Below are 12,567 nucleotides of genomic sequence, written 5' to 3' on the forward strand. Positions count from 1 at the left end.
TCATCTGAGGTTTCCAGCAGAAAGGGATGAGACACAAAATGATATAAAGGTAACTGTACTTGGTTTAAGAAGCATTTATTGAATATCTTTCTTCTAATCACTAAATACTATGATATTGATGCATATACAAAAACAAATAAGAAGCAGACTCACAGATATACAAATGAAAAGTGGTCTTTGACCTCGTGGTCTAGTAGATAGGTAAATAAATTTGGGTAAGAAAGCATCAATCTGCTATAATGGAAACGTGTTCATGATAGAAACACACGACAGAAAAAATGGATGTAGAAGACCGACTTTTGAGCTCAATATTGGGACTACTCACTAACCACCTGAGCCTCCACTTCCTGGAGAATTGTTAGGATTACTTGTTGACATTTTCCACTGCAAGTACACAGCAGAGATTATTAAAGGCTTGAGTCAATTTTGTTCAGTGGAAAGATGAGAAAATAACATCCAAAATGTTAAAGAATTCCTGTTATACAATGACTATGAATGTTCCAGAGATTTATGCTTAAAGTTCCCAGATTTTACTTGTTTATTTTTCCCACTAGACTATAAACTCCTTGAAGGCAAACATCTTGAGTGAAATCTGGTCCATTCTCAGATTGCCACAACTTAGTCCAGTAAGCCAAGTAGACATTTAATAAAAAATTGCTAAATAAATGTTCTTCAAATCTCTCCCATGTCAAAGATGGAAGAATCATTGACAAGTGACTTGCTAGTTGACTGTTCCTCTTTAACAGTTATTGACACTTTGATATGAACACACACAAAAAAATCTATATAACCACTCTTCTTTTCAAATAAAACCCTGACAGTTATGTCATTCTCTTTTCTTTTTCTTCAGGAGAAATTATTTGACTGAAGGCTTGGAAAAAAGTGGCTTGGCAGCTGAAAATAAACTGTCTCTGAAACAGAGATGGCATATATAAGTTGCTGTGATCCGGAGCTGAGGCCAAGAACAAAAATAATTCTCAAGCAGAGTCTTTGACTGATGTCATATGGTCTGGAGAGGCTCTGGGTTTAGGTGCCTTCCGGTGCTTGAGTGTTCAGATATGCAGAGAAGAAATGGAGCAGTCGTCCAGTCAACTGTTTCTTGAGCACTTACTACCTGTCAGGCATTTGGCTAAGTTCGTTTTTACTGAACTCTGCCTGGAGGTGGTGAAAACATCAGGCAGGCTTTTCTCAGGAACAGTCCTATAGAATCCCAGATGGGAGTATCATTTTGCGGATGGTTTTATTTGCATACATTAGGCATAGGAACTGCGTCCGTCATTCTAGAGGAGAGAGAAGCTATAATCAACAGGAGGTAGTTTCTGCGTCAACCCCTTTCAGAAGGCAACCCTCCATGGACTACTCAAGCCATTAGAGGCGTGGCTCTGAAGATGGGGCCCTCAGCTCGGGTCACGTGACGCGCGTGTTGGCGTTGAGTGACAAGCGCAGCTCTGGGCGGGCCTTGGAGGAAATCAACTTCCGGGGGCAGAGGTGCTTGAAGCCGGGTGGTGCGTGGGCTATCCCAACTTGTGTGGCTGGGGTCGCGTTCCCCCACGACGGGTTTGGGGTCGTGCCCCGGGTGTGCGCTTGCGGGGCCGTCTGCTGGGGTGGCTCACCTGGCTGTTTGGGTGAGCGGCGCGGAGGCGGCGGCGGCAGGAGCCAGAGCGGGGAGCAGGTAAATGGAAGCTCGCCTTCCGGGCCTGGGTCTGGGGGGCCGGGGCCGCGTGAGGCGGGGGCGCGCCCGAGGCGGCTTGGGCGCGGGCGGGGAATGCGGCCCGGCTTCCGCCTCTCGCTAGCTCCGGCCTCTCCCCTCCGAGGTGGCCGGGACCGGGGTTGGAGGTGTGACCTGCTTCGGGCTGGAACGGATTCCTGCTGCCTCGGCCCTGAGTGCCAACCGGTACTTGCTCTGCCGGCAGGTTTCAGCCCTTGTACATTCCAGAATCCAATATTTCCGAACATCTACGGACAAGTGCACGTGATTATTGTGTCACCGAAGCTCCCACCGAACAGAGACTTAGATCCTTGCCAAGTTTTCACTGATGGCGCCTGATTTATGTTTCCCCCTCTGCTTCGTTGTGTACACCGGCGTAAAAGCTCTACAACACCTGTCAGCCACATTACCTTATAGATACTCTGGGCCACATGTTGCCATACAAGGGGCATTTTGAGGTTACGGCAGGAGCTAGTAACTTTGCAAGTGGTGAGGCATCCTTCATCCCTGTAAGTGCGCCCCCTTTCCCCACAATAAAGATGTTTCTTCCGTCTGCCCAAGTTGTATACTGTGGTGGAAAGCTTTGGACATGAAATCTATTTCTGGCTTCACTTTAAGGAGTGGTAACCCTATTAAAAGTAGAGCTGGATGTTTTTTTGGTAGGATGGTGTTGCTGCTACTTTTACTTGCTTCCATGATGCGAGTTGGGGCAGAGCCTGATTTCCTGGAGGGTGAAATCCTGGCCACAGCTGTAGGTGACTCAGCGTCCCCTTAAGAATTCCGACTCTTTTACTTCCCTTCCCTTCTGAACTGTGCAGATATTGATACCACCATCCTCTCCAAATATTTATCTGGGCGGTAGTTGGTGATGGCTTTTGGGAGTAGTTTAAATGCTGCCTGGTGGAGTGATTGGGTTGGGCTAACATTTCACCGTACAATTTAAGACAAAATACCCAGAATATTTAGTTGGGTGGGACCACAGGGAGTGACAATAGATTCACTTTGTTCTCTGACATCAGAGAGTTCTACACTTCTAATCATCCCATTTGCCCTGTGCTACAATTTCTGTTGCAATGAAGGAATTGGCTGTACTTACTGTACCTGTTAGGTAAATAGAGCAAGGGGGATGCCAGGGAGAGCGCACCTGTGTGGTGCTGACTAGCCAGTAAATTGTGTGGTCGCCAATTGCCCTGGTTACAAAGTTGGCTGGCTAGGGTTGTTCCGTGTGCTTGGAAATCTTATTATGAATTGGTTTCCTAGCAACAGTATAAGCCAAATGGAATAAACATAAAACAAAATGATGAAAGTTAAAATTTACCTCTTTTATTACATGGGAAAATGTATCTTCTTATTGGAGTAATCAGCTCAAAACTTTTTAGAGCTTTTTGTAATCATTTTAATATTTACACCAGAAAAAAAGAAACTGCAGAGTCATCAGAGAGGGACAGCACTTACTTATTTTTTTAGTGACAGGACAGCACTTTATTATTATTATTATTAGTGACAGTAAAGAAAGAAAAAGAAAGAAAGAACGATGGTTACTAATGAGCTGATCTGAAGGTTAAATGGATAAATAGGAATTTGCCAAGTAAGAGACACCCCTAGCTTGTAGATACATGACTTATAAAGTATATAGGATTGTTACAAATAAAGAAAGCTATTTGAAAGTTTATTGTATTTCTCTTAATAGAAGTTGGGGTGGCAGTGCATTGGGCTGAATGAGACCATTTCCATTAGTAAATTGCAAGTGAAATGTTAGGTAAGTTGTTTCTGAATTCTGGCTCATAATCACAATGTTCCTTTATCAACCTGTTGCTTGTGACCTTTGGTCTTGTTAGCTAATCAGATTTTGTTATAGTCTGTTCAAACAGAACTTAATAAAAAAGGCAACTCTTTTTAGGTTAATTCTTTGTATCAGTATCTGTTCTTATTGATAAATCTTGATGGTAAATTGATTTTTTTTATTTGTAATATTTCTAAGGATTTTTTGGTTTCCTCACTGTCTTACCCCCACCCCCAAACCCAGTGAACTGGAGGTAGCTCATTTAATTTGATGTGTAATTTTCAAAAGGGCATGTCCCGTGTCCTTTGAAATTTAGGTTTATTGAGGTATAATTTACAATTAAAATCATCATTAGGTCAAAAGTTATATGTGGATCTTTGACAGTGAGAGGGTTGGTGCCTCTAACCCTTGAGTTGTTCAAGGGTCAGCTGTATTTCATTTTCTTGTCTGATTGCACTGGCCAGAACCTCCAGTATGATGTTGAATAGGACAAGTATAAGTAGGCATCCTTGCCTTGTTTTTTTATCTTAGTAGGTAAGGCATGTAGTCTTTCACCATTAAATAGTTAGCTCTAGGTTTTTTGTAAACAGTTTTCATCAGATAGGGGAAGTTTTGTTAGCCTCTAGTTTGCTATTTTAGCATGGATGAATATTGTATTTTTTTTCATTGTGGAAATCATAGTAGATTATAGTAGAAAATTGGGAAATAAAGAATCCTATGAAGAAAAAAACGCTAACCCATTTCTGTTAACATGAAATAAGTTCTGCAAACATTTTGCTGGTTTTTCTTTTGGTCTTTTTCTTCTGAAAACATTTTAAAAACAAAATTGTAAATATTGTTTTATATTTTTCTCTTTTCAGTAGCATTACATTGTAAGTGCTCGCTACATCATGAATTTTTTGATAACTTGATTTGTAAGTTCTTGATTTATAGTTAAGCTTTCCCCATTAGAATTAACATTAAACATTTTTGTGCATAACTCTGGTAAGATTTTTTTTAAAGTTTATTTTTTGAGAGAGCACCTGTGTTTATGAGAGTGGGGGAGGGGTTAGATAGAGAGAGAGAGAGAGTGAATCCCAAGCAAGCTCTGCCCTGTCAGTGCAGAACCTTACTCCTGGCTCGAAACTGTGAGATAAGGACCAGAGCCAAAATGAAGAGTTGGCTTAACTGACTTAACTGACTGAGCCACCCAGACACCTCTCTTCAGATTCTTAATATACACTGTCTCTTTGTTTTATTTGATATTCTTAGAATTTGTCCTCTGCGTTATTTATCGTAATAAATTTTGGAGCAAAATGTGGTAGTTGACACATTGACTTTCTGGGCATCACTTTAAGATAGAATCCTAGAAGTTTAGAAACTCAGAGTACCTTAGATTTTATCTAGTTCAAACCATTTCTTTCATAGGTTTAGAGTCTAAAATGATTGAACAGCTTTTCTGCATACATTGTTTTTTTGCTGCCAATAATCTAGATAGAATTCTGGATGCATTTAGTGTAGTGTGAAATACTTTTCTTGTTCTTCTTTTGATAAGAATTATGGAAATCTTTGAGCCTAGCATTATATAGATGCATATGCAGAGTTTCTAAAAACTCCTTGTCTGTTGTTTTATTGAATTCCACCCAGTACCTTTCGAGGTAGGTAGTATTTTTCCCACTTCATAGCCAGAGAAATTGAGTCTCATACAAGTGAGCAAATTTATCCAAGGTTGCATTAATAGTAAGTCGTAGAGCAGGGGTTTGATAACAAGTCTTCCTGAATTTTCTTTTATTCATATGCTATACTGCCAATACTGAGTTCTTGTAAGTGTTTTGTGTATCTTGTGTTTATTCTGAATCTGTTTTAATTTTGATGCTTAGAATAAACTCATTAAGCAAATTAATAACTCAACATGAGATGGTATCAGTCACTTGTAAAATGTTTATCCAAATTTATGTCTTTGTATATTTTTAAATTTTAAATTAGTTAGACTTTCTTTACCTGTACCCTCTTTTTTTTTACTTTTACAAAGAGTGTTAGCTATAGGACGTATAATCCTACTTAAAGAATTAGGGATATATTTAGTATTACTAGCAAAGGGTATAATTTTTAAAATTTTGAAATGGGAAGCATTTTTTAAAATTACAGGTTTAATAGATGAAGAGCAGAGTTAATGTTATTCACTTTAAAATGCAGCATGTAATAATTCTATCGAAGTGGTTTTCCTTAGAAGGGTATGTCCGTTTTGGTATTTACATAACTCAGTCCAACACATTGTTGTCATATAAAGTAACTATATGAACTAAGTAACCACTGTTTTGTAAAGCATGAAGTCACTTTTTCCGGCTATTTGGGGAAGACTGACTTTTTTCCCCCTTTGCCAGCCTTGTTATCACTGACCATGTGCATCTCCTACCAAAAGAAGGCCTAGCTAACGGAGAGGCCAGCCAAATTGCCTTTTATGTTGTGTCCAACCTTGTGGTAAGTTTTGCACGATCTGCACGATCATTTCAAGATGCTTTACTTTTGTATTATGAGAATTCAGAACTTCTACCATTGTGGTAAGGATAGTGTTGCGGTGTTATGTAAGATCCATTAATCTGTGGATGTGCTTCACTGATAGGGACTCACATGAATATTACTAGAAAAGTACATGGGTAAGGGCACCTGGGTGGCTCAGGTGACTGACTTTGGCTCAGGTCATGATCTCGTGGTCAGTGAGTTCCAGCCCCACAACGGGCTCTGTGCTGACAGCTCAGAGCCTGGAGCCTGCTTCGGATTCTGTCTCCCTCGCTCTCTGTCCTTCCTCTGCTCACACTCTGTCTCTCTCTCAAAAATAAATAAAAACATTAAAAAAAAAAAAACTACATGTCTACATGTGTAGACATCATTGAAGATAGTTGGTAAAAGTGAGAGTATCATTATTTTAATTATGGATTTAATAAAGACAACTTAACATGAGGTTATACCTTTCATTCCAACAGTTTGCCCACATTGGACATGAAAAATTGAAAATAAGCCTATGAAACCTGAATGGCATTAAATGGGCCACCCATTTGAATCACAGGACAAATTGAAATGAAGATTTATTTTCTATTCTGCTGAATGGGAAAACAGTGTTTATTAACTGGTGATGGTTTTCATGAGGCATTTAGATATTTTAAGTTACTTATTTTGTCTGTTATGCAGAAGAGGTATATTTTATTAGTTTCTTTTTAGGACTAGTTTCTGCTTAAAGTGAATGGTGTAAAATATCTCCTGCTTATTTAGTATATGTGATTTTTTTCCACAGTCATATTAGTTAAGGATACTTGTATAGTACCTTTTGTTGCAAGAACCTTTTGTAGGAGACTTTATCTTCATTGGTGTACTGAGTTTTATTTTCTATAGTTCCAAATTTAGGTGTTACTGATCTTGCTTCTCTTGTTATAAATAGGAGAGGTAAGAAATGCCACAGGGTTATTCTCAGTGTCACAGTCATGCACATACAAAGTGATTTCCATATGGTTGATGAGAAGTCCTCTGAGCACTTAGAATCTAGTCAGATTGCAAAATGTTTTATGGTGTGATTCCTACAAAGTACTTAGGAGTAGAAAATCTTATGAACAAGTGAGGCAGCATATACATGAAATTTTTAGATGATTTTTCTTTCACATAGCAGGACCATGGATATTATCATCATAGTTACTTTCATCTGAGCAAAATAATTTAGCAGATTGTTTAGGTGGTAAATTGGGAATTATAAGGTGGATCTGATTCTTTAACCAGCATATACTTTTCTCCCCCCACTTAAAGTATTCCAAAAGGCATCTATTGATGAACTGTGCGTGTGTGTGTGTGTGTGTGTGTGTACTTTGGGAAGTATACTTTGGGAAGTAAACTTAGGGTAGTTTTTCGTCATTATTTCTTGCAGTATTCTTTTTGCCCCTTTGTCTCTTCTGGAACTGCCATAGTTTTTATGTTGGCATGCTTGATGGTTTCCTACAGGTGTCTGAGGATCTGTTCACTTTTCATTTCTTTTTCTTTCTATTCCTCAGACTGATGAGTCTCAATTGAGAAGCCCAAACATTGGCCCCTGGGTAGGTTTGTCTATTACCTATTGAATGTATTGAGTGTATTTATTGGTGTATAACACACAATGTTAATCATGGAAAAGAAACAGAGGCATTTAGAAGGATAAAGAGTGATCAAGGAAGAAATCAAGACAAAAGCTTTAGCATTATTAACAGAAAGTTGGGAGTTAGAAAGGAGGAGTTATTGGTAGGCTGAGAGAATAATGAGTGGTTTGGGATACTAGAAATTTCAATAGGGGTGAATAACAGGTTCGGTAGGAATGATAGGGTAGTGCAAATAGAAGTATCAAAGTTGTAGTAAGAAAATGAATTTTACAGGTTAAGATCCTGGAATTGAAGCAGTTACGTCAATATCACAGGTATCATAGGGACTACCTGTGTTTATGGACCAATTACTGCAATGATATATTGTGATGTATGTAATGGCAGTAATAGTAACCACTATTTTTAAGTATTGATAATGTAGCAAGTACTGCTCCTGAACACTTTCAAACATTTTTTAAAACACTTCTTTTTGATTATTTTTTTATTGAGGTGAAACTTACATAACATAAAAGTAATCATTTTAAAGTGTATAATTAGTGGCATTTAGTACATTCACAATTTTGTGGAACTCTATCTGGTTCCAAAATATTTTCATCACCCCAGAAGGAAACCCAGCACTCATTAGGCAGTCATTCCCATTTTCCCTTTTCCCCAGCCCCTAGCAAACACAATCTGCTTTCTCTATGGATTCACCTGTGTTTTGGATATTTCATATAAATGAAATCATATAATGTGTAGCCTTTTGTGTCTGATTTCATCCACTTAGCATAATGTTTTTGTGGTTCATCTATGTTTTATTACTATTCCATTTCTTTTTATGCCTGCATAATTTGTTGTATATATAATATATAGCACTTAGCACACTTTGTTTATCCATTCATCTGTTTATGGACATTTGGATATCCCCACCTTTTTGCTATTGTGCTGATTCACTATTGTGAATAGTGCTGCAATGAACACTTGTATACTAGTATTTGTTTGGGTACTTGTATTCAGTTTTGTTGGGCGTATATGTAAGAGTGAAATTGCTGCATAATGTGGTAATTCTGCGTTTATCGTTTTGAGGAATTGCTAAGCTATTTTCCCACGTGGCTGTATATATTGTATTCCTACCAGCAATGTATGAGGATTCCAATTCTCCACATCTTCGTCAACACTTGGTATTTTCCTTTTTTCTCTTTGGTTATGGCCATCTCAGTGGGTGTGAACTGCTACCTCATTGTAGTTTTAATTTGTATTTCCCTAATGATAATATTGAGCAGTTTAAAGTGTCTTTTGGTTATTTTTGTATCTTTCTTAAAGAAGTGTTTATTAACTTCTTTTGCTTATTTTGAAATTGGGTTGTTTGTCTTTTTGTTGTCGAGTTTTAAGAGTTCCTTTTAAAAATTTTTTATATATATTGGAGAGCGCATGCGAGTGGGGAAGGGGGCAGAGAGAGAGAGAGAATTTTAAACGAGCTCCACGCTCAGCTCAGCACAGAGCCTTATGTAGGGCTCCATCCCACAATGCTGGGATCATAACCTGAACCTTAGTTCGACACTCAATTGACTGAGCCACCCAGGTGCTCCTGAGAGTTCTTTATGTATTCTGGGTACTAGACCCTTATTAAATATATGATTTGCAAATGTTTTCTCCCATTCTGTAGATTGTCTTTACCCTTTCTTGATAATGTTCTCTGATACAAAAAATTTTTAAATTTTGATTAAATTCAATTTAGTAAGTTTTTCTTTTGTTGCCTGTGCTTCTGGTGTCATACCTAAGAATCCATTGCCAAATGAAGGTCATGAAGATTTGCCCCTATGTTTTCTTCTAAGAGTTTTGTAGTTTTAGCTGTTTTATTTTGGTCATTGATCTAGTTTGAGTTAACGTTTGTTAATTGTGTGAGATAGGAGGTCTATGAAATTTTTTAATTCAATATTTCAAACCTTTAGGGTAATAATACTGCATATATTTTCGTATCCACTTATATGGTGCTTGCAGATTCTGGGCACTGTTTTAAAGATTTTACAAATAATTAACTCATTTAATTAATATCCAAGTGTACTCACCACTCATTTTTTCTCATATTGACATTGCCTTTTGCTTCATATTTTTAAAAAGGAATAATTACTATTGCTATAATTTACACCCTTGAACCCATCCTCTTCTCTCCTTGTCCAAAGTGTAGCACTATTCTGAAGTTGTAGTTTATCATTTCTTACATGCCTTTTTAACTTCACTGTGGTTGTGTATCCATAAGAAGTACGTGTGATGTCTTTTTAAAAAAAATTCATGAAAATGGTGTCATATTTTGTGTATTTTGCTGCCACCTCCTTTGTTTATTCAACAATACATTTTGAAATTTATCTATGTTGATACATATAACACTAGTTTATTCATGTTCATTGATTTATCGTGTTGTATGACTTTTACTAATTATTAATCAATTTCCTCTCTCTAAATGACTTCTAGGTTATTACTTTTTTTTTCTTTTTGCTATTTTAAACAACCTGGCAATGAATTTTTTTCTTCACCTTCTCTGATGCACATGAATTTTTCTAGGTTCTGTCATAGAATTTGCTGGTTCTTACTATAAGAGCATCTTCAAGTTAAGTATTACTAGATTATTCTCCAAAGTCATTGTTCCACTTTTTACTCTTACTATTAATATCTGAGAGTACGGCTCTCCATCCTTGCCAATACTTGGTATAATTACTTTTGCAGTTTTTGCTAACCTGGTAGATACAAATCTCATTGTCACTAACATATCTTTGTCCCTGATTGCTAGTGAGATTGACCATTTTTCCACATATTTTATTTCTGTCCCTGATTACTAGTGAGATTGACCATTTTCCACATACTTATTAGTCACATGGATAATTCTGTGAATTGTCTATTCATATATTTGTCATTTTAGTGGGAGTTTAGAAGAGAATGGTGGTAAACATGGATGTTCAGTACTCCATATTTAACTGGAAATGCCTCCTACTCATTCTGGCTTTGGATGCAAGTACTCAAGGCTTCTGCCTGTGAGAAAACCTTAATTGACCTTCCAGAGAAGTTCAGATTCCTTTCTTCCCTCAATCATTGCAACACTATGTGGTTGCATGTATTTTTAAGCTTATTTCTCTCTCTTTGCCAGACTTGACGGCAAGGGGCAAGGGCCAATTTTGCTTACCATTATATCTTTAGCACCTCACAGGTGCCTTGAACATCATAGGTGTTAGTTAATATTTGTTGAGTTAATGAACAAAGGGAAAATAAATGATGAATGAGGGAGCTGATATACATAAGACATTCTGAAGGAGCCAAGGCATCCGAGGAGATGAAAGCATGGGGATGGGCATGAGATTTCAACATTTCTAAACTTTTATTGTAGTTTACATTATATATTGATATTTTCTTTACTAGTCTAAGTGGCTGTATTGATCATTATATTCTTCAGTAGAGCATGGTTGGTTTTTATTAAATAATTGTTGGATGAATGAAAATCAGATCTTAACTGACTTTAGGTTTTAGAAATGGATGCTCCACACTTCAGATTGTTTATAGTATATTATTCTGTTTATGAAGTTACTTAGTTACCCCAATATATTATTGGTGTATATGATTTTACTTGTGTCTTTGAATCTCAGGCATGTCTCTTGTAAACAGTACCTGATTGGATCATATTTTTTATCCATTCTTCCAATTTTTGCCTTCTAATTAGAGTTTTTATTAACCCTTGTGCATTTAATATAGTTACTGGTAAGATAGGACTTGTGCTTGTCATTTTACTATTCGTTTTCTGTATGTCTTAATGGGTTATTTATTTATTTTTTTTGGCTCCTTAATTCCTGTATTACTATTGCTTTCTTTTTTGTTAAATAGATATTTTCTAATGTGCCATTTTAATTCCTTTGTTTCTTTTACTATATATTTTTTTGAGTTATTTTCTTAGCAGTAGCCTTGGGGATTATAAACAATATGTTAATTTATAATAGTCTGTTTGGTGTCTGTTTGGATTAATACCAGCTTAATCTATAATATAGTTCTATTTCTTCCCCTTCTTTTTGCTATTGTTGCACAACTTCTTTCTACACTGTATGCCTGTCAACTCAGATTTGTAGTATTTGCTTTGTGCAGTTGTCTTTTAAATCAGATATGAGAAAAAAAAGAATGACGAAAAATATACCTTTGTACTGTTTTTTATATTTACCTATGTAGTTACCTTTACTGGTATTCTTTATTTCTTTATGTAGGTTCAAGTATTGTCTATTATCCTTTCATTTCAGCCTTTAGGACTCCCTTTAGTATTTCTCACAGATAAGAACTGCTGGTGATGAGTTCTCTCTGTTTTTATTCATTTGGGTATGTCTTAATTTCTTCATTTTTGAATATTAGTTTTGCTGAATATAGAATTTTTGTTGGCAGTCTTTTTCTTTCAGCACTTTGAATGTGTCATCCTACTGCCATCAGGCCTTCATGGTTGCTTATAAGAAATCAGATTAAAAATCTTTTCTTGGATTCCTTGTATGTGATGAGTTGCTGCTCTCTTGCTCCTTCCAAGATTCTCTTTGTCTTTGGCATTTGAAAGTTTGGTTATGATATATTGAAGTGTGGATCTCTTCACATTTATCCTAATTGGAATTGTTGAACTTCTTGGATGTGTAAAGTAATTTTTTCATCAAATTTGTGGACTTCCATAGCCTGATTTCTTCAAATATTCTTTCTGCCTGTGGCCCCCCCCCCCCCCTTTTTTTCTCTCCTTTCTTTCTGGTGCTCTCATTATGCATATGCATATGTTGGTATGCCTGCTGGTTTTCCACAGATCTTTGATGCTCTGTTCATTTTCTTCATTTTTTTTTTCTTTCTGTTCTTCAGACTGGTTGATCTCAAATGATCTATCTTCAGGTTCAGTAATTCTTCTGTCAGCTCAAACATGCTGTTGAGATCTTTTGGTAAATTTTTCATTTCAGTTGGTGTACTTTTTAACTACAGATTTTTTTTGTTGTTGTTTC

At 36.8% G+C, this 12,567-nt stretch overlaps 1 protein-coding gene and 1 long non-coding RNA gene across 20 annotated transcripts in view; one reads left to right on the plus strand and one right to left on the minus strand.

The window, feature by feature from the left end:
• The window catches only part of LOC113593006 (uncharacterized), a 33,334-nt gene extending 31,894 nt beyond the window's left edge, over positions 1–1,440 (minus strand). For both annotated transcript variants that reach the window (XR_008300196.1, XR_008300197.1), the window contains exon 1: positions 154–1,440. This is a non-coding gene — a long non-coding RNA (uncharacterized LOC113593006). The remainder of the gene's footprint in view (positions 1–153) is intronic.
• Positions 1,441–1,531: 91 nt separating this feature from the next.
• CCDC91 (coiled-coil domain containing 91) overlaps positions 1,532–12,567 on the plus strand; it is a 381,398-nt gene continuing 370,362 nt past the window's right edge. For 3 of the 18 annotated variants that reach the window (XM_053226093.1, XM_027035819.2, XM_015065242.3), the window contains exons 1-2: positions 1,533–1,672; positions 3,399–3,467. Coding sequence is in view for 2 of the 18 variants with exons in the window: in XM_027035819.2 (XP_026891620.1) it covers positions 3,461–3,467 (7 nt within the window). In the remaining 16 variants the exon portion in view is untranslated. Of the gene's footprint in view, positions 1,673–2,078; positions 2,218–3,398; positions 3,468–12,567 lie in introns of those variants that run through there. The other 15 variants (XM_053226085.1, XM_015065239.3, XM_027035822.2 and 12 more) reach the window with 12 other exon arrangements.

The sequence above is a fragment of the Acinonyx jubatus genome, chromosome B4 (genome assembly GCF_027475565.1).
Source record: "Acinonyx jubatus isolate Ajub_Pintada_27869175 chromosome B4, VMU_Ajub_asm_v1.0, whole genome shotgun sequence".
Taxonomy (NCBI): Eukaryota; Metazoa; Chordata; class Mammalia; order Carnivora; family Felidae; genus Acinonyx; species Acinonyx jubatus.